At 35.1% G+C, this 22834-nt stretch overlaps 1 protein-coding gene across 4 annotated transcripts in view; it reads right to left on the reverse strand.

Annotated features, from left to right (window-relative positions):
• The window catches only part of ASCC3 (activating signal cointegrator 1 complex subunit 3), a 355335-nt gene that overhangs the window by 137742 nt on the left and 194759 nt on the right, over nt 1–22834 (reverse strand). For all 4 annotated transcript variants that reach the window (XM_045499142.1, XM_045499143.1, XM_045499144.1 and 1 more), the window contains exons 15-16: nt 6745–6936; nt 6220–6444 (exon numbers count right to left, since the gene is read on the reverse strand). In XM_045499142.1, coding sequence (XP_045355098.1) covers nt 6220–6444; nt 6745–6936 — 417 coding nt within the window. The remainder of the gene's footprint in view (nt 1–6219; nt 6445–6744; nt 6937–22834) is intronic.

The following is a 22834-nucleotide window of genomic DNA, read 5'->3' on the forward strand; positions in this document are numbered from 1 at the left end:
TTAAAGTTGGATATAAACATTACATCAAAGGTCATTTTGTCAAAGGGTAAGTTAAAATACATCATTATGCTGTATTTAAAAGAAGGTAAGTACAATTACTGGACATGACACCTCTCCAATTAATTAAAAATCAGTCCTGCCTCATTTAATTGAGAACAGTACATTGGAAATGCTAACTTCCAAAACCAAGTTTACTCAATATTATGGCATTTGGTTATTTTACCTAAATGGGGTTTAATTCTATATATACAGCATTGAAAGGTTAATAATTTAAAAATACAATATAACATATAAGATCTGTGTAATAAAGAGAAAGAAATTATTAGAAAATGGTATTAAAACAAAATCGCAATGAAAAGTTTTCTTAAAAATACATTTCCTTAGCTACTAGATATCCAGGTAATCACTTTACTTAGTGTTCCTTAATTTAAAAGTTCACGCAAAACTTGGAAACTTCATAGTTGCATAATTCTTCCTGAACCTATGGCTAAAAATAAGTTAAATTTCTTAATACCTCAATAAAAGGAAGAGAGATGCCTCCTACCTAAATTATTACCGTATTAGGAGGGAAAAAAAAAGGAAACAGAAAGTCTCTCATTTTAGCACTCAATATTAAAGAAAATAAAACTTTTATGTTTGTTTTATTCCTATAATTTTTAATTCTGTATAACGAATTTTGTGAAATAAATATGGATGCATAGCTATCTTTAGTTAGTTGAAGATGAGATCTAGCAATATATAAACATCACTATACTATACACCATACTATTACTTATTAAAAAAAAGAGAAATGACCAACGTAAAAATAATTAGGTGGATTCTATTTACTTTAAATTTACACTAACTTGAAACAAGTCAGACAGAGAAAGACAAGTACTGTAGCGTTTCACTTACACGTGGACTCTAGAAACACCAAACTCATGGAAACAAAGAGCAGAATAGTGGTTGCCAGGAGTTGAGGGGTGGGGGAAATGGGGAGATGTTGGTCAAAAGGCATAAACTTTCAGTTGTAAGATGAGTAAGTTTCGGTTATCTAACATACAGCATGGGAGCTACAGTTAGTAATACTATATTGTGTACTTGAAAGTTGATATGAGAGTAGCACTTTAGTGTTCTCATGATAACAACAACAAAATGATAGTTACATGAAGAATAGGTTTACTAACTTTACTGTGGTACGTATTTCACAATTATACACATATCAAACCATTGCACTGTAAACCTTAAACTTACACAATGTCTTATGTCAATTATATCAGCATAATTACATAAATTTAATGTATTTACAAATGACTAAGTCACCCACAATATAGGTAAACATATACATTTCCTAAAAAGTGAACTGTAAGACTTTCTACAAAATGAAGAGTAGCAAGACTAAAACATAACTAATAAAGGAATTGTGCCACATTCCCTAAATATTAAACATGAGACAGCTGGGGGCACCCGAGTGCTTGGTTGGTTAAGTGTCTGACTCTTGATTTTTGTTCAGGTCATGATCTCACAGTAGTGAGATTGAGCCCCTCTTTGGGCTCTGTGCTGGCCGTGGAGCCAGCTTAAGATCCTCTCCCTCTTTCTTCCTCTGCCCCTCCTGCAGTCATATGCATACTTGCTCTCTCTCTCTCTCTCTTTCTCAAAAAAAAAAAAAAAAAAAAGAGTGAGAGAGAGACAGCTGAAACATTTTCTAGCCTGCTGAGGTAAAGGAAGCTAGTTTAATTATATAGCTAAAAATCTGATAGTGTCCTCCATTTGTGATTTTATTATTTGATGGCCAAAACAGTGTGGATTCCCTTATGACCGACAGATATTTTAAAATAATATAACACAACTCCTGAGATAGAAAATTTTATAAAGGATAAGGATAAAATAATGCTATCATTTCCAAAATCAGACTCAGTAAATAAACATTAATAAGCACCTGTTGCTACTAAGGATAAGAGTAAAGGAAAGGAGGAAGAAGGTATCAAACTGGATTAAGTCATTCAAGTCATCTAAATGTTCACCAAAAGAAAACAGACTACCCTGAAAAGCTGATGTAAATTCATGATGGTACATCATATTTCTAGATTAATCTTTGAATGCCACCTAGTGACAAAGACAAAAATTTGCTTGTAAATATCTGCTGTCACCTAGTGGCTACTTAGCACAGGAGCCTTTTATGATAAAAGTATTTTTCAAATCTCTTTGCAATATATCCATTCATCTCAACAATCACAGAGTAACTCAGTTACAAGTCTGTATTATATAAAGTACAATGGATATAGCAATAAATGGAGCATGATCTCCGGTCTTAAGAAGTCCCCTGGTCATGTAGGTGAGACATGTGTAACTAAGATGATTGTACATGAAATCACCATCCCTGGTGCCTAGTACATAATACTTATCCAAAAATGATTTTAATTAAAAACGCCTAACGTGTAAAACTTATAAAAGTGCCATTAAATATACAACGTAATAGAGTTCTATGTTCTGTTAAGAAGAAAAAAATAAATCTACCCCAAATTTGGTAATTTAGAAGTTAGACTCAAAGTATCACTTTATATCTAATTCACCTATTTAAATTTAGCCTTTAAGATGATCTTAATTGCTTCCTTGTGTTTTCTTAAACTGGTTGAAATCCTATAAAAACAAAATAAATATAATCATCAGTATGTATGTATATGCATGACTGTGTGTGTGTGTCCTTTAGCAAATATATGAAAAAAAACATACTACCATTTATGTATTTATTCAGCTAGGATTTGAAAGCTGACAGTAAGTATAAATAGGCTGAGTATCAAGGGACTATCAGATAATGGTAAGTGATACAAATAGTTTACTAAATACCAGCTTAGCACAGGTGCTTCTTAAATTTTCACAACAATCTAGTGAGATTGTCCCTATTTTATAAATGGGAAAATTGGGACTTTATAAATGAAGTGAATAGACTGAGAGTCTGTCTTGTGCAGAAGACATGTGTTGGAGAATAACCAGAATCAGCATTGGGAAGGTTGGTTACACTATGGAAGACTTAAATCTAAGGACAAGGTATTTATACTATGTCATGTAGAGACAAGAAAAATTCCATATAGGGGCGCCTGGGTGAGTCAGTTGGTTAAGCATCCAACTTCAGCTCAGGTCATGATCTTGTGGTTTGTGAGTGTGAGCCTGGCAGTCAGGCTCTGCACTGAGGGCTCAGAGCTCAGAACCTGGAGCCTGCTTTGGATTCTGTGTCTCTGCTTCTCTTTCTGCCCCTCTTCAGCTTGTGCCCTCTCTGTCTCTCAAAAATAAATAAATAAACTTGAAAAAAAAAAAAAAAGAAAAACTCCATATAGAATATATGTAGGGTTACAGATATAGTCACGTATTTTAAAGTATGTACTACAAGGGCCTAACACAACGCAGGTACACAGTAATGTCTGCCGAATACATTTTAATAAGCCTCAAACATGTTTCAGTGTTTCTCTCAGTGCAAAAGTAAGTGGCTGTTGGGGCGCTTGGGTGGTTCAGTCAGTTAAGCATCTGGCTCTTGATTTTGGCTCAGGTCATGATCTCATGGTTTGTTTGTTCAAGCCCTGAGTTGGGCTCTGTGTTGACAGAGCAGAGCCTGCTTGGGATTCTCTCTCTCTCTCTCTCTCTGCCCCTCCCTCACTTGCATGTATGTGCAAGCTCTCTCTCTTTCAAAATAAATAAATTTAAAAAAAAAAAAAAAAAGAGAGACTTGTGACCTTTTGGCATTAGCATTAAGAGTCAGCTGTATTAGGTATCAGGTATCAATCAGCAAATTTGTCTCATAAAATATATTAAAATTATTACTTAACATATTACTTTCTTCAGTTCTTCTAAACTAATGGTCAGAATAGATATTCATGCTACAAAAGATATTAGTAGAGGCAATATTCCTAATCTAATATGACATTTATGTTGATCACTGCCACTGAATAGTCTTGCAAAGATCTGGGGAGTCTAAAGACTTGAAAATCCATTACCTTAAGAACACAGTACACATTCATTTTATAAACTAATTTCACACTTGATTTCCACAGATTACCAAATTTAATTTCATACTCAACCATAAGGGAATTTGTTTCCTTAAAAGAAAATTTACTTTAATTGGGAGCTATTCTAAGTAGACTAAAATATGAGAAAAAAGTTTTAGCAATGGCTGTACTTCACTATATTAGCAAAAAATTTCTAGATATATATTTCATTATTTGAATGCCTTTGATGGCATTAAATGGAATTATGGTTATAGTTAGTTGACATTTTGGAAAATGACCTACCTCATAAGTACTTTATGAATATGAGTTAAATCTATTGACTACAATTTATTTTCTAAATTTTTCAGGGCTTGACCAAATCGTTTTTCATCGATAATATTTTATAGTCTATAAAAAAGAGTTCCTTGAGGACATCGCAGTATTTCACTTATCCCGTGTCTTCTGCGCAATAACATCACCACCTTGAGTTTACTTTACCATTTATAAAAAGGATAGTAATTATATTTATGAAGATAGTCTTTCTTGATATACTTTCCTGGAAAACTTGCATAAAAAGAGCCTTTCTTTTTAAGTGAGAGAAATTATGACTACAATTTTGGAAAAATTAGTCCTGGTCTTAGAGAAGGCAAATGGTAAGTATCAATGTAGAGAAATGTATTCACCTTAACTGACTACATTCTGTATAAGGCAACAAAAATCTAGGTTATCACAAAGAAACTAGATTTGTAGTTAAATATACCTGAGTTTGAATACTAGTTCCAAAAATCAGTAACTTTGGGTTAGTTATTTATCTTTCTGAGGCAATAATATCTACCTCGCAGGGCATTTAGATTGTTCTCATGCCACTCCTACTGTTACTATTATGGATTGTACAATAGACTATTCTATCAGAGATACTGTTGACCCAAGACCAAAGACCTAATTATTTAAAGCATGCAATCATAACAGGTAATGGGGACTGTAACTGAGCTATAATAACATTGCCTTTAGAGTAAAAATTTATTTTCTAATCATTTTTATTTTCTTGTAATTATGTTACTAGAGACTAGCGTCTTTTATGACTTTTTCTAACTTCGAACCAGATCTTCCAAACCTTATCTAATCTTCTGATCTCAGATCAAGTTCTGCCATCATCAGGAACAAAGCTTTTCCTAATAGCCAGAGACCAAAAGTGTTTCCTCCTTCTGCTGACTCCATCTATAGAAAATATCACTTTCTATAGAAAATATCACTGTGTTTTTGTATCTTTTTTCCCCTTTTGGACTACATGTACTTTAACAGAGGGGACTGCATAGTGGATGTGCTTTTGATCCTCGAAAAAGAATAGTAATGAACAGAATGTAAGTGAAATTTTTATAAGCTGTTTAAGAAGTACCTGATATAGCACTCATACACAATATTTGATTGCAAATATTTCATTTCATTTATTCATCTATTAACATTTCATTTATTCATCTATTTAACATTTATACTCCATCTATTTTAAAAAATTATGTGAATAAATTTTAAAGACAAGAAAGGATATAGAAGCAGGAAAATGTTGAATGCCAGGGCAATAATTAAAAAATGTCATCAAAAGAGTGAAACTTTATTTAAATGTTTGACACACAGACTCTTAAATTAAGAATGTTTATCCTCTTTACCAGTTAATATAGTACCTGGACTTCCAGAGTCTGCTATTTAAATCTTAACACAAAATGCACATACATACATGAAACAAATTATAATACTGTAGCTCAATTTAAGCAATTATATTCTGTATGAAAGGTCAATCAATGACCTAACATAAAAAAAAAAAAAAACCTTTATAAACCTTATAAAAAACTTTCTAAGAGTGTAATCCAAATATAGTGGTTGTTACTGCTATTTCTGTTTCTCTCATTTGTATAGCTTTGGTTAGATTTCTGGCCTATAACAAAACTTCACAGTTTAAAAGTACACTCTTTTAGCAAAGAGTTCTTATCAGTTATCATATGCATCCTACACTGCTCTGAATTAACCAACAATATTGCCATTTAGTCCATTCAGTCTGTTGTGCCTTATGACTATAATTATATAGTCATATATTATATATATATATATATATAGTCATATATTATATATATATATAGTCATATATTATATAGGCATAAACTATATTCCTGAAGATTACAGAATAGCAACCAATTCCACCTGATATTTACTTGGCCATTCTTTCAGCTGATTATTCTATTCCTATCCTTTATTCACTAGATCTTACCTCTGCATTTAGGTTATCTGCAAGGCTTTCCAGAAACTGACTCTCAATTGGGTTTTGTTGAGTGAGCAAAGTGAGGTAATGGCTGAGTTTGTCATGTGTTGTTATGATGATTCCTTCTCCAAATCTGTCAAATTGTGGTCTTCCAGCTCGACCAAATATCTGCATGACATCTAAAATTCCAAGGTCAACAAAAGAGCCTCTTTTTGCAGCATATATTTGTGTTCCCTAGATGAAGAAAAGTTAATAAAAATTTACATAAACACACACAACTATAATCCTGATGAGCTGAATACTGAAATTAGGCAAATATGGCAAGATCTTAAAAGTGTACTTTAACTAATCCTTTCATCATCTGTGATAGAGTTAAATTTTCACAATATAAACTAGATTTTTTTGGAGCGAATAATTCTTACCTTATATGAATAGCAGTAAAAGTCAATGAAACAGCCAAATCACAGTATTTTTCTAAATAAATCAATCCACAGGTTTAAGACACACACAAATCCATGTAAGGTAAGCTATTACCTTAATAATAACAGCGTGAGCAGGAAGATTGACACCCCAGGCTAATGTAGCTGTACAGACTAGAACTTTGATATGCCCATTAGAAAACAAATTTTCAACCAAGTTTCTGTCCTGCCGAAGCATTCCTGCATGATGAATACTAAAACCATCTGGAAATAATTCTCGTACTTGTTTGTTTCTTGACTTCTGCACCTAAGGTAGATATCAACAAGACATAAAAGAGTATTATTTAACATTTACAAGTAATTGTTATTTAGCATTTTTGTTCAATGACTTCATCAAAGTAAGCATAAAATTATTGTTTTGAGGCCTAAGTATATATTTTTCTGTATAAAGTTGTTAAAAATTATATTTTACCTATCTTAAAACATAGGTAATCTCCAACATGACACAAAATCCAAAAGGAATGAGGTTAAAAGTAAGCATCTCTTTCATACAGACTTGTAACCAATCATTATTTCTTGTTTCCTATCCTTCCAAAAATACTCTATTAAAAAAAAGCATAAATCTAAGAAAAAAACAAAACATAAATCTAAATTGCTTCCAACTTATTCAGGGCAAAGGCCACAGCCCTTACAATGCAGGACTCTACACTGGGTGTTATATGTAAGTGATGAATCACTAAATTCTACTCCTGAAACCATTATTACACTATATGTTAACTAACTTGGATTTAAATAAAAAAGAAAAAAAGAAAAAAAGTAGTTAGAAAAACAGGAGAAGACCCAGGAGAAAAAAAAGAACCAGGGCCTGGTCAATAGTATCAAATGCTACAGAGGCCCAGTAACTTGCTATATCTCCCTGTTATTTCCTATAATAGAACACTTAACATGCTGTGTTCATCACACTTGTCTGAACCCTCCAGTGAAATGTAAATGCCACGAGGCCAGGAATTGTATCTATTTTGGTCCAACATTACGGATTAAAGGGCACAATATTATGCTTGACCCAGAGTGGCATTAAATAAATGTTTGTTCTGGGTGCTTGGGTGGCTCAATTGGTTAAGTGTCCAACTTTGACTAAGGTCATGATCTCACAGTTTGTGAGTTCAAGTCCCACACTGGGCTGTGCAGTGACAGTGTGGAGCCTCCTTTGGATCCTCTCTCTCTACCACTCTCTCTGCCCACCTCCCCTGCTTGCGCTTTCTCTTTCTCTCAAAACAAACAAACAAGCAAAAAAACATTAAAAAAGTATTTGTTCAATTACCAAAAAAAAAAAAAAAAAAGACTCTACAGAAATTATTCTCATTCCCTAACCTCACTTACCAATGCCAGCTACTAGGGTTGACTTTTTCTCTGAGTCCCTTTTTTGACAAAGCCACATCCACTTCACCAGGGTCTTTATATTTTCTGTACACAATCTACTTCCTGGAAGACATTTCCCTCTTCTTTCTGAGATCCCCATGCATGATTCCTTAGCGCATGCACTGTTTCTCATTGAAGTGACCCAATAAACCCAACTGTGTTCACCTAGAGGTGTGTTCTTGGTGATTTTGATGGGAGGGCACTGACCACCTTAGTTCCTCAACTTGACAATGCCCTGAATATACTAACTTCACTTCTGGTGTCTGTTTTTGACCTTGTCTGAACTCAGATGTGGGATTTGATCCACTTATCAGCAATCTATATAATTGCTACAGCAGAGTATCTTTAAAAAAATTCACTGAGACTCACACTATACAATGGAGAAAATCTCCCTATAAAATTAAAGAATGTAGATTAACATAAAATAAGTATTTATGTAGTCAGTAAGTGGGGCATCATGTCCTGCATTTGCTTGCTATTGCTCTAAAAATTTCATTATCAACATTTCAAGAGCATCTTTTGAAAGAGAAGCTTTCCATGGTTTTTATGCAAGGGGCATTACACTGACAGGAAGTGGAATTTCAGGGGTCTGTGATTCTAGTACAGACTTTGTGACATTATGCCTAAAGTCACTTAAAATTTTAAACTTTCATTTTTAAAGCTTATTTATTTATTTTGAAGGGGGGGGGGAGCGAGTACACATGAGCATGCAAGTGGGGGAGGGGCAGAGAGAGGGAGAGAGAGAATCCCACGCAGGTTCCAGTGCTCTCAGCCCAGAGCCTGAGGTGGGGCTCGACCCCATGAACTGTAAGATCATGACCTGACCTGAAACCAACAGTCAGTCATTTAACAGACTGAGCCACCCAGGTGCCCCAAAATTTTAAACTTCTAATAATAATTAACTAAGGAAATGACCTAAGAAAACAGCACTCCATGAAATCTGTTGCAAAAATAAAACAGAAATACATTAACAAACCACTCCATCTAGTGGCCATCCCAGTAAATAACAACTTACACACAGACCTAGAGTCCTGAACAAAATACACATATACCCAAAAAGACTTCCTTCTTCAACTTTCATGGGGAGTATAGCCCTCTTTTATTTTTGTGCAGTGTGGTCAGCCTGTTAGAAATCATATCATGCACTGACCTTATAATTAACTACATTTGGGTCATATTGCCTAAACTTTCATCTTTTTAAATTTTTTCATCTTTTCAGACAAAAGTTATGATCTATTTTCTTAACACAGCTCTTATGAATATGAGATGACTTGGGATAAGGTCAATTGTGGAGTATTTTCTAGGATATAATAGAGTTCTTTCATGGGCCAAGGGTAGGGAGAGGAGACACATTTCATCTCGTAAGTTTCTTCTCTAATATTCATAAGTAGACAATCAGAGCTAACAGAATAAATAAGAAAATATTTTTTGGAGGAGATACTCTGTACAAATTATACTGCTTGGATTGTTGTTTGTTTCAGTTGAATCTGCTGTCTGTAGACCCCTGCAGTGGAATGTCCTGATGTGCTTGTGATAAATGCAGATTCCTTAGTCAAACTCCATTTGGAGCAGGACTTGGTTTGCAGCACCAATGACACAATAAGAGGCTGAAAGCAGGAAATAATGAACTGTGGGGAAGAATATTCCCATTACGTAGCAGAGTACTCACATAGCACCCCCCACTCTGACCAATTGAGTTCAACCAGGTTCCGGGCAGCCATGAGTAATCCCTCTGGTCTCAGTGAGGAATATAGAGGCACTAGGGATCATTTCTCTTTTGTCTCTATTCTTGCTAAAAATATCTTGTGCATTGCTTTTTAATTGGTTTAGTATAGACCTGAAGTGACAACAATCCTAAAATAAGTCTGGTTTGCTCATTCCTAATTGTCTTTGAAGCTAAATTTGCTACTTGTGGTCTGGTCTAGCTCAGAGTACAAATAAACTAGAATCCTTGGGAATGAGGCAAAGAGATGTACATTTTAAAAATCTTGTTTTAAAAATCATACAGAAAAATTGTATTTTATTTTTTCACTTTTGGTGTACAGTCTATGAATTTTAATATGTTCAATTTCTGTAACAACTACCATAGTCAGGATATAAAACAGTTCTTTCACCCTAGAAAATTCCCTTGTTATTCCTTTATAGTTACACCCTCTCCACTTATAACCTCTGGCAACTAATGATCTGTTCTCCATCCTTATACTTTTGTGACTTCAAGACTGTTATAAAAATGGACTCAAACAGTATATGAGCCTTTGAGGCTAGTTTCTTTTACTCAGTTTGATGTCTTTGAGATTCATCCAAGTTGTATTGATAGTTCATTCCTTTTTCTTGCTGAGCAGAATTCCACAGCATGGATGGATATATTAGTTTGTTAATCCAATCATCCACTGAAGGATGTTTGAGTTGTTTCCACTTTGGGCAATTATGAGTAGAGCCTCATCGAATCCTCATGTGAAGTTTCTCTCTCTCTCACTCTGTGTGTGTGTGTGTGTGTGTGTGTGTGTGCATGTGAGAGAGAGAGAGAGAGAGAGAGAGAGAGAGAGAGAGAGAGAGAGAGAGAATATGAATATATTTTAATTTCTCTAGATACCAGGAGTGTGGTTGCTGGGTCACATGGTAAATGTATGTTTAACTTTACAAAAACTGCCAAACCATTTTCAAAGTAGCTGTACCATATGCATTTTCACCACCAATATATTAGAATTCCAATTGCTTCCCATGCTTGTCCACACTTGAGACTGTCATTATTTTTTATTTTAGCCATTCTAAGAGGTGTGTAGTGGTATGCCATTGTGGCTTTAATCTGCATTTTCCTAATGACTAATAATATGAAAACTCTTTTCATATTATTAGATATACATTTCTAATCATCTCTTCAAGTTATTCTGATGCACACGAAAGTTTAAGGACCATAGTTCCCTATAGGAAGATACCTAGAGTGATTTTTTTTTTTAAGTTTATTTACTTGTTTTGAGAGGGGAGGAAGAGTGTGAGCAGGGGAGGGGCAGAGAGAGGGGGAGAGTGAGAGAATCCCAAACAAGCTCCACTCTGTCAGCCCAGAGCCCGATGCAGGGCTTGATCCCCCAAACCCTGAGATCATGACCTGATCCCAAATCAAGAGTAGTACACTTAACTGACTAAGCCATCCAGGCACTCTCTAGAGTGATAATTTTTACCCATCTATGTACAATACAGCTGTATAATTTGACCACATGATTCTATTTAGTTCTACACAACTTCATATTCATTACTGTACTCAACTATTTATACTCCTAAGAAAAGTACCTTCCAACAAATTTATAAAACATGACTGTGACTTAAAAAAAGGACACTGTAAAGGGCCAAAGAAAAGATAACTTAAATGATAAATAGACATTTAGCATGTACTGGATCCTAGAAATACAAAGAAATTTAAGACAAAATCTGAGCTTTGAATAATCTGCAGAATGGAAAGAGACCCATACACAAGTGATTTCTATAAAATATGATATGTTTCTTTTTATTTTATTATTTTACTTTTTTAAGTGTTTATTTATTTTTGAGAGAGAGAGAGAGAGAACACACATGAGCACGCGCGAGAGAGGGACAGAGAGAAAGACACAGAATATGAAGCAGGCTCCAGGCTCTGAACTGTCAGCACAGAGCTTGACGTGGGGCTCAAAACCACAAACCATGATATCATGACCTGAGAGGAAGTTGGACGCTTAACCAACTGAGCCACCAAGGTGCCTCATATGTTTCTAATAGAGGTATATGGACAAGGCTGAAATGAAGGGAAGAACAGCATTATGGCTTATTTGTGTTTGTTCTGCTAGCACCTGGCAGAGTACTTTCTGCATAGCTAGCACTAACTGCTCATTTCTGGAATGAATGAATCAATGATCTCATCCAAGAAGTCTTCACAGAAAATGTGAAATGTGGGTCTTGAAGGACAAGTGATATACTACTAAGTGGGGGGATAGTAGGTAGCAGGATAAACAAGCATAAAGGCTGGAACTAGCAAAGAATACACTGTGTCTGAAGCACATTATTCAGGAGGCATTGGGTGAATGCAAGAAAATGATGCTAGAAGGGAAGATTAGGATGAGGCTTTACATGGTTCCAAGCATAGGAAGAAAAGGGCCAAGTAAAATTCTTAAGCAATTTCAGGTTTGTTGTTTAGAGAGGTAACTTCTTGCGTGAAACCAGAGGCTGGATGAGCAGCTCTGAGGCTATCAACAGTCCCAGTGAGAAGACGGAGGTAGGAAATAGAGATACCACATAAAGTCGAGGTGAAGGTAGGCTATACAGTAAGGAAGACTGGGTGACTGCCTGGGAAGGGAGGTATGAAGGAAAGAGAATTGTTGCTAGTTTATCTATGCCTTGGTGCACTGATTATATGATAGGGAAAATAGGATGAAGACGGCCAATGCTTGTGCCTTAGGCTAGGCACTTGGAAGGTGGGAACCAAGATTCAGTTTGGGATATGAGTTTGAGGACATCCATTATAACGATTTTGGCTTTTAGTCTGAATAAAGTAGAAAGCCACTCAAGGGTTTGAAGGAGAGAGATAGAGGAGACCATTCCGGTTTATTATTCTAGTACAGCATTCCAGGTGAGATGTGACGTTAGATTGAACTAGGTATAAAACATCTGAATAAAATAATAACTCTAACACACTAATGTCACTTTATATAGGTAGCTTTCTTACTCTTTCTTAAACAAAGGAAAAATGAAAATTAAAATTGCCTAAGTCTAAAAACTAATGAAAACACCACACACCAAATTTACAGGACGGAGTAAATCATACTCTCAGAAAATATCATACCTGAATACTTAACTAAATAAAAATATGAATAAATTAACATCTAACTCAAGAGTGGAAAAATTAAAGGATAACAAAACCAAAGAAAAACAGATACCCTAATAAAGTTAAAATAGAATCTGATCATTTAAAAATTGTGAGATTGATAAGTAAACACAAAAACTCTTATTTTAAAAGAAAAATTAAACAAAAAAACACCAATGACTATTACTGGCAAGAACAGGAGTTGGCAAACTATGCCCCAACTGTCTGTTTTGTAAATAAAATTTTATTGGAACACAGTCATATTAATTTGTTCACATATTGTCTATGGCTGCTTTTAAGTTATAGTTGAATAATTGTGATAGACACCATATGCCCACAGGCTTAAAATACTTACTGTCTAGCCCTTACATAAAAAGAGATAGTTGTTTGTTTTTGTTTTTATTTTTTTAATGTCTTATTTATTCTTAAGAGAGAGACAGAGCAGGAGCAGGTGAGTGGCAGAGCAAGAGAGGGACACAGAATCTGAAGCGGGCTCCAGGCTCTGAGCTGTCAGCACAGAGCCTGACGCAGGGCTTGTACTCATAGACTGGAAGATCATGACCTGAGCCGAAGTCGGACACTTAACCGACTGAGCCACCCAGGTGCCCCAGTAAAAAGAGATAGTTGTACACAAGCACAACAGCATGAGCACAAAGACAAAAAATTAGTAATGTTAAAAAAAAATGTTCAGAAATATATCACAGTTTAAAATAATCAGAAAAGGGTACTTTGTAAAATTCAATACACTTCATTTAAAAAACTGTTTGGGATGGATGGTTTTCTAGGAAAAAAATGTTATAACATTTATCCTGAAGTGATAAGAAGTTGTAAAATAATAAAAGCAATGGAAGAAAATTTAAAAGCTATGTAACATTTGGGTTTTCCTATTTTTAAAGACAAATTAATTCTAATATTATTAAGAGGCTCAGACCACAGAAATAAAAGTCCCAGAATTAATCTTACAGAAGCAGTGAAATAGCATTGATATTAAAACCTGATAAAGAAGCAGAAAACAGAATATAACAGAGAAACTCTTTTATGAATATCAATCTAAATGGCAAAGAACTTTAGAAAACAGGATTCATCAATGCATTAAAATAATACACCCAAACTAAGTACAATTTAACCTCAGAATTCAATGATACTATGCTTATAATTACATTTATATTAAGATACTGAAGAAATGAAATCACAAGCTTTGCTTTTGAGATAGGAAAACTTGACTTGGCAAAAATGCCAATTCTCACTAACTTAACATAATCAAGAAACTAACTCAACTAAAAAATAAACATGATTTCTTGGAGGTTATACTCAAGTTCACCCTGCAAAGTAAACCTGTATATTTATTCAGGAAAATACCTAAAATTGAAGAATAATCAGGATGCCTATTCTCAACCAAGTATTAAAAATATTATAGCAACAGAGTAAGTAAAACAGTTTGATACCAGAGAAGAAATAGCAAAATCAATGAAACAAAAAAGAAAGTCCAGAAATTGACTCCAGCAAATATGAGAATTCTGTATGTTATATCAAAATTAAAATCAACAGAAGAAACAGGGAGTATTCAGAAAAAGATGATGACTCCATACTATATGGAAAAAATTCCAGACAGATCAAAGATTTAATAAGAATAAATTAAATTTAAAAAGGGCTGGAGGAATATACGGGTAAAGTAGGTATGGCCTTTATGAGCAAGACAAAACCCAAAGACTATACATAAATTGGTAAATAATTTGCATAAGGTAAAAATATTCATAAATAAAAATCAAAAGTTAACTAGGAAAAAAAATGTCTGTAACACATGACAGCACATGCAATACACACATAATGGACCACAAATATGAATAAGAAAATTATAAAAAAAAGGAATTTAAGTGGACAAATATGGAAAATGCTGAGCTTTACTCAAAATTCAAGAACTGTCAGTCAAAATGATATTAAAGTACCATTTTTTAAAACTTAAAAATGTTGACACTGCCCAGTGCTGGTAAAGTTATGTGGGAGGAAGTTACTGTTCAAGGAAATGTAAATTGGAACAATCTCCCTAGTGGGCAACTGGAGATCATTCACCAAAATTTTAAATGCATACCGTGTTGATGGATAATACTCCATGGCTAGGGATTTTCCCAATGGATATCACTGCAGCTGCCAAGAGTATGAGCAAGAATGTTTACCATAGCACTATTTACAATAAAAAATAATTGGAAACAAAGGTGTCCGTCAAGATAGGACTGGGTAAATGCATTAAGATAATGTGCACATTGTGCCATACTATGAAGTTGTTAAAACAAAGAATCCAGTCTTTCTCAGTTGAATTGGAAACATCTCCACTATGTATTAGTACAAGAGACATAAACCATAACATGACCAAATCTGTTTACACTAAAACACACATGTAAATACATGCAATATTTGTGTGTATTTGTACAAAGTCCTCCCTTAAAAAAAATAAAGCCTTTTGGGGCGCCTGGGTGGCTCAGTCGGTTAAGCGCCCAACTCTTGATTTCAGCTCAGGTTATGATCTCATAGTTCATGAGTTGAGCACCACATTGGGTGCTCCTATATATGTATATATAGGAGCTTTTAAACAGGAATTTAATTTGGAGAAATGAATTGAGAAGAGATGGTTAAGACCATGAGTTATGGAGCTACACTTTTTGTTACGAGATGACTGCTGCTTTCTGACGTTATCAAAATAACCACTGTTTTTCCATCTGGTTTCCCAGGGCGAGCATTACCTGGAGTCCAGGCTTTGCTAACCTCTGAATAGCTTCAGAGATATAATTCATCCTGTTCACATTCTCTGAACAGAGCATTGGATTCTCCAAGGAAGATATTTGAGATCCAATACTATATTAACTGGAGAAAGTGTTTCTACACATGGAAATACAACACAAAAGAACATGAGCTGTAAAAAAGGAAGTCAGGTGCATAGTTTAAGAACTATTTAAGGGGTGCCTGGGTGGCTAAGTTGGTTAAGTGTCCGATTTCGGCTCAGGTCATGATCTTGTGGTTCGTGAGTTTGAGCCCCATGTCAGGCTCTGTGCAGACAACTCAGAGCTTGGAGCCTGCTTCAGATTCTGTGTCTCCCTCTTTCTCTGCCCCTTCCCCACTCACGCTCTGTCTCTCTCCCAAAAAATAAACATTAAAAAAAAACACTGTTTAAGCTTGGTTTCCTCAGATTTTATATTTCCACTTTTCACAAATGAACTTCCCATAAAGGGCTTTAGAGTCAGTAAAATTAGAATGGAATGGACAGCTGCTAAGATAATTCATTAGCACACATATTTTCCCTCAGTGAAAATATGTAGAGCTTCCTTCCATGACCTTACATATCTTTTTCCTACCCATGAGATGGAAAGGCAGTGTGAGTACTTTTTAAAATGAGTAAGGTTAGGGGCACCTAGGGTGGCTCAGTTGGTTGAGCGCCTGACTTTGGCTCAGGTCATAATCTCACAGTTCGTGAATTCGAACCCTGCGTCAGGCTTTCTGCTGTCAGCACAGAGCCCACTTTGGCTTCTCTGTCCCCATCTTTCTCTGACCCTCCCCTCTGCTCTCTCTCTCTCTCTCACTCAAAAATAAATACACATTTAAGTAAATAAATAAAAATGAGTAAGGTTAAAATGTGATCACTTCCTGAGCTGACATCCACTAAAACAAATATAGGAATGAAAACCGTGATTAGAAAAGGAAAAAAAACAAAAACAAAAACAAAACAAAAACCCCAAAACTAACAAGCAATTGAGGATATTAAAGGAAAACAAAAATTTTTTTCCAGTAAGACAAAATATATACAGGAGCCACACAACAACTTCAGTTTTGATGCAAGCCCTTGGTGAAAAGCATGACAAAAATTGCCTAATTTACAGTGACCTTTGTAAGCCTTCTGAGGTAATTTATCGTGATAAGATATGCTTTAATGTGGATAATATCAAATCCATTAGGAAGAATAACTTAACTGCCATTATAAAAACTGAAATTTAGGGGCGCCTGGGTGGCGCAGTTGGTTAAGCGTCCGACTTCAGCCAGGTCACGATCTCGCGGTCCGTTGAGTTTGAGCCCCACGTCAGGCTCTGGGCTGATGGCTCAGAGCCTGGAGCCTGTTTCCGATTCTGTGTCTCCCTCTCTCTCTGTCCCTCCCCCGTTCATGCTCTGTCTCTCTCTGTCCCAAAAATAAATAAACGTTGAAAAAAAAAATTAAAAAAAAAAAAAACACTGAAATTTAACCAGGAGGCAAATATCTTCCTCCAAATGATGCCATTATTTCTCACAATCATTAGTGAGTATGAATTATTAATATTAGAAAAAATCCTCATCCTCGGTTAAGGGCTATTTTTATTATTCAATGTTTATAAAGATACTCAGCATGAGACAGTGGACCTGCTCACTTAGGAACATAAACCAATACCTGGCTTCTTTTTGGACAAAGGAGTTTAAAGATCTAAGGAATATACATGCAATCTTCCCCTATCTTTCTCTCTCTTTCAAAGCTCTTATTCCACTTTAAACATTATTCTTCAAGGCATCTAAAATTGGTTCTCTGACATCCATACCAAGTCATGTAATACTCCTTCCTCCATGAGGCTGTAGGAGGAAATCCATCGTCCCTCCCATCCCTGTTCTCAGGATAAGGTCCATTAGTCATCTGTTCACTAGATCAACTGACTATGATCAGAATTTCTGGGGATCATGTTAAACATTTTAGGACCTTAATTTCAGGTTCTGATTGACACCTGGCATAGGAATAGGTAATGGGGAATAAATCCTCTATTATACTAATGTCCCCACGATACTTGGTATTTCTTTGCTCTTGACTGAATTCCTTACCTTCTCTATTACTTCTCCACCTTAGGGTATGAAATTCTTCGCTCTACTCTCTGGAACTGCCACACAGTGATAGCAGACTATATCAAGCTCTTCTATCACCTCAGCTTAACTTGAAACTTGACTCTCCTTTATGGATTCTGTCTCCCATCCATCCCTGTTAAGTGGTGGGAGATGATATCTCTCTTCCCCATTACCATTTCCAGTCAATTACGTACTCAACTTTTGTAAAAAATCCTGCTCTTTTAAGTCCATCTGACTATGTCACCTGTTATTTAACCTTAACTAATGAAGACTTGATACCTATGGCTCCTAGTCTTTCTCTCCATCCCAATTCCTGTCATCATCCTAGGTGACAGTATTTTTCATGCGGACATCCAAAACACTCACCCTTCAGTTCCCTGAAACCCTCATTTCCACTGACATCTCCTCTGTCCCACTTCAATCATATCAGGTATTATTTCTAGGCTTTGTCATCAATCTACAACTGTACCACTTTTAAAATCATTAGTACAAACACCTCAATTTCTGATCAAAGCTTCCTGTATTTCAAGCTTGCCCAGCTATTTTTTCGAAGTCCATTTTTTATCATTACTGGCACTTTGAGATTACAAATCCTCTACTTTCTTTCTACTCATCAGCAGCACCTGCTCCCACCCCTCCACCCTAGTCCTTCTTTCTCCTGCTTAGAGAGCAGAGCTCAACATTTTAATCACACTCCTGCCAATTTCTTAAACTTATTTGCCCTTTTGTCATATCTGACTGGCAAAATGCCAAACTTGGATAATCCAAGGTGGCTAGTGCTTAAGAAAAATTACATACAGGGGCAACTTAAGACCACTCTAAATCCATTATCACAATCTCAACAAGCCCTTAACACTGGACAGCAATTCTGAAATGTCTTTACAGTCAATTTCTTTTCACATGTTTCACAAGATTTATATTAGGTTTCTTTTTTCCTCCACAAACTTCTAACCATCTTATTATCCTTGATTCTGAAAATGACCTTAATATATATTTCATTAAAAAATATAATACACCAGAGTAAAGCCCTCATCTTCTTGCCATATACCTAAAACCTATTTGCATCAGAACCCAGTTTTTAAATCTTCCCTCCTGTTATAATAGGAGTACCCTAACTCCTATATAAGGAAAATCTACTTGTTCTTTGGATTTCATTTCTCTCTACTTCTCAGGACTCATATTATCTGTAATCTCTTTTATTTTCTATATGAGTAATCAATCAATTTCAATCCCTTTCACTCTCTCTTGAATAGTTGCCACAAAATACAAACATATCACTTCCACCTTGAAAATAATATGTCTACCCATCTGGGTACTCCTTCATATTTCCTAGATTATCATCCCTTTTACTTATATAAATTCACTTCTCAAAATCAATGCCTGTACTTGGATTTTCTATTCTTACACTCATCAGCCAACTTAATCTATTTTTTGCTCTCCACTATGTGAACAGCAGCAACAACAACAAAAGCTCTAAATAATGTCACCAATATCTTCCATCTCGCTAAATACAATGATTATTTTGCAGCCCTCATATTACTTGACCACTCACAGCAGCACTCAGTATAGATGATCACTTCCTTCTCTTTGAAACACTCTTTCCTTGGCCTCTAGGACAGTATATTCCCCTGGATTAGGACAATGTCTTAGAGGGTCCCTTGTTGGCTCATTCTCCTCTATCTAATCATTAAATATTAGAATTCCTCGAAACTGATCCTGTATTCTTTTGTCACTCACATCCACTCCCATGGTTTTCCCACTCCAAAATGGACTGTGCTTCTGATACACCAGACTCATATCTATCCAATACTTATTCTACATCTCTAAGTATCTAGGCACTGAAAACTCAGCATATCCAAACAGAATTCAAGATCTGCGCCCTTTCCTCCAAACTAACTCTTCTCCACTCTTCTTTTCCTTCACAAATGACCCAACTACCTACACCACAACGCAAGCCAGACATCTTTTAGAAGCCAGAAAACTTCTAGATCTCTTCCTCAATCATCCATATCTTATTTATCACCAAGTCCTAGCAATTTTGTTTCTCAAGTATTCCCCAGTGAATCCACATCTTCAACTGGTCTTCCCAATACCTCTTAGAGCCTTGCCTGCATGTATAATGATCTTATTAATAACACAAATCTGATGATCATACCCCCTTCCTTCCTCAACTCTGCTAATAATAATCCATTGTTTTTAAGATAAAACAGCAAATCTGTAACATGATTTACAAAGTCCTCATGATCTGGTCTTCGCCTATAACATAGATTCATCTTATGCCACAAACATGCCATTTGCCACTCTCCATTATCTTCTATATTTTATTCATTTTGACGTTTATTCACTTCCTTCAATGTGCTATTGCTTTTCTGCTGTCAGAACCTTTTCCTAGAACATTCTTCTGCTGTCCTTTGCTTTGTGATCTCCTAACCTTCGAATCTCAGCTTCAATGTCACTTTCTCAGCCAAGCCTTCTCTAACATCATAAGTCTAGATCAGATCCCCTAATTTTATTTTCCCATAGCAACTTTATCCCTTTTATTACACATGTAATTGAAATAAATTATTTAATTGGTTGATTAATCACTATGTCCTTCCAGAGCATAAACTCCGTAAGAGTAAAGGATCAGGTACTTCTTTCTTCCTAAATAGTTTCCATTCTCAATTAAAGCAGAGAGTATTAATCAGCTCCTTCAATAGGCCTTCCTGTATTACACGGGCCAGAAGGTAAAACCTTTATTTCCCAGATTTCTTGCAGTCAGGGTTCTTGATGTAAAAAAATCAATCCTGCTAATTAGATGCCTGTGTGCAAGATCTGGATGATGGAGGTTAAGAGAAAACTATCTTCCTGCTATTGTCTTTTCCTGGTAAGCAAGATCTTGGAGAAATGAGGGCTGAAAATTATAATAGATGTATCATATGCTCAAAATTTGGCTTTCCAGTGTGTTCATGAACATTGAAAAGACATGCATAGCAGCAGTTGTGGCTTCTCAACTTCTAGATCACTATCACAGTAGCTGGTTCTTCAATTCAACAGTTTCAGGGGTAGCCCCCTGACTTCTACTTCTCCAATCTTACCAACATTGGTAAGTACCTAATTTCTTGCAAGATTCTGTTCTATTTAAAATGTACTGAGAGTGGTTTGTTTCCTTTACTGAATCCTGACTGATACAGCATGTGTCTTCCTCAATACACTCTAAACAGGTTGACAGAAGAGTTTACTTAGCTTGATACCTATTGATCTACCACAGTCACTGGTAACTAGCTTACATTCACTAAATATTCACTGAGTGGCCATCACTAAAAACAGTTTGAGGCTCATGGGTATATAATCAATTCACAATGACACAGACTAATCTAATTCCCCATAACCAATTTTCATATGTCATTCTGGCTGTGCTAATTGTTCACTTTAACTTAGGAGAAAGGAAGTAAATGTGCTCTGTCCATGTTATATCCCTTGAAAGATGGTCTTGGTTCCCACAGAGGCTACCCTGATATTACTACAACCTAATTATATAGAAATAAGAGTATTCCAGAAATAGTACCTTAATTAGCAAAAGAGAAATCTCATCTAAAATTGCATTCTTTACATCCATTATACCCATTTGGCCATAAATGCTGAAATAACATCTAAAAAAAAAAATCACACTGTGAAATGTAATTTTGATCCTTAAATTTTATCAATATAAATCTCTGTATATCTAGAGATTTAATAATCTTAGTTATTTAATCTATATGTCTTTAGAGTGCTTCCCCTACTAAAGTATTTTCAAATGAGAGAACAACAATATTCCAATTAACATAGTTTTCCAAAACAGCATGGTTACTTAACAAGATATATAAATTTGTTGTAAGAAATTCATTCTATGCTTCTAAAATACATCTTCAAGTACATGAACAAAAATTACTGCAATCAGAATTTACTTAAAAGTAATAACAAAAGAAATCAGGAAAAAAAATCCAACGTTACTTTCTATGTCCCTTAAAAAGAGTCTTGTTTATTCAAAGTGAGCCATATATTAGACTACATTGATATGAACGCCTGGCACACGGGATTTCCCCCTGCTTGAAGGAAAATGAGTCCTATTTTTCAGCACCCGAATTCTGGTCATATAACTTGTCTCTTCCACAATCTTCAAAAGCTTCTCAGTGCACATAAAGTCCAAACACTTAAGCATGTAATTTAAGGTCCTTCACATTCTGACCAAAATGTATGTGCCTGGCCCTTCATGCATCATACATAATAGTGAAAAGAGAACACTTTTCTATTTGTCCAAACAGATCCAGTGGTTTCCTTTGCTCACGTCCTCTTTCTTCTTTCCTTCAAATGCTCCTTACCCTTATTGCTGCATATTGAAATACAAGATCACTGTTTTGAATTAATCTACTTTTTTATGAATGGTTTGTTCTTCTCTTACATTACTGACCATATTTTGCTTTCCTTATGTATTATTTGTAAATCCACTGTGAAACTGTAACAACATCTGTGTCTTAACGATAGAGAAACTCCACCGTGTTCAGCTACTTATTTTCAATGGCACAGGAAATTTGATCAATTAAAATTGACATGTTAACTTAGAATTGGACGTATTATATACTCTAAAATAATTGTTCTCAATAGGTATATAAAATTTAATTGAACTGCTGTTCATACTTTAAAATTCCCCTACTGTTGGGTATTTATGTTGAATTTTTTCATTATAATGTATTGGAATAAAACTCTTGGTTTATATTACTTTTCCTTTTAATATGTCCTTGGAAAGATTCCCAGGTTTAGAATTTCAAGGTTAAAGGATCCAGAAGGAAGCGTGGCTCTTACCATATATTACCAAAAAAAAAAAAAAAAAAAAATTCTTTTTAAAGGATTGAAAAGGTCACTGCCACAGAAAACCTAGGAATGTACCAAATCCTTGAATCATTTTTAGAAATGGGCATTCTCATTTTTAGCTTTTAAAGATTTATTTAGATTAAGAGTATACAGTCTGAATTTGCAAGATTTATCAAATAATTTTTTATTCCAATTTGCCTATCTTATTTCTTCTTTGCCCATTTACTTACTGAAAATTTTATGTTTTAGTTATTAAACTTAATAAGCACACATATAA

This window comes from Leopardus geoffroyi, chromosome B2 (genome assembly GCF_018350155.1).
Source record: "Leopardus geoffroyi isolate Oge1 chromosome B2, O.geoffroyi_Oge1_pat1.0, whole genome shotgun sequence".
Lineage (NCBI taxonomy): Eukaryota > Metazoa > Chordata > Mammalia > Carnivora > Felidae > Leopardus > Leopardus geoffroyi.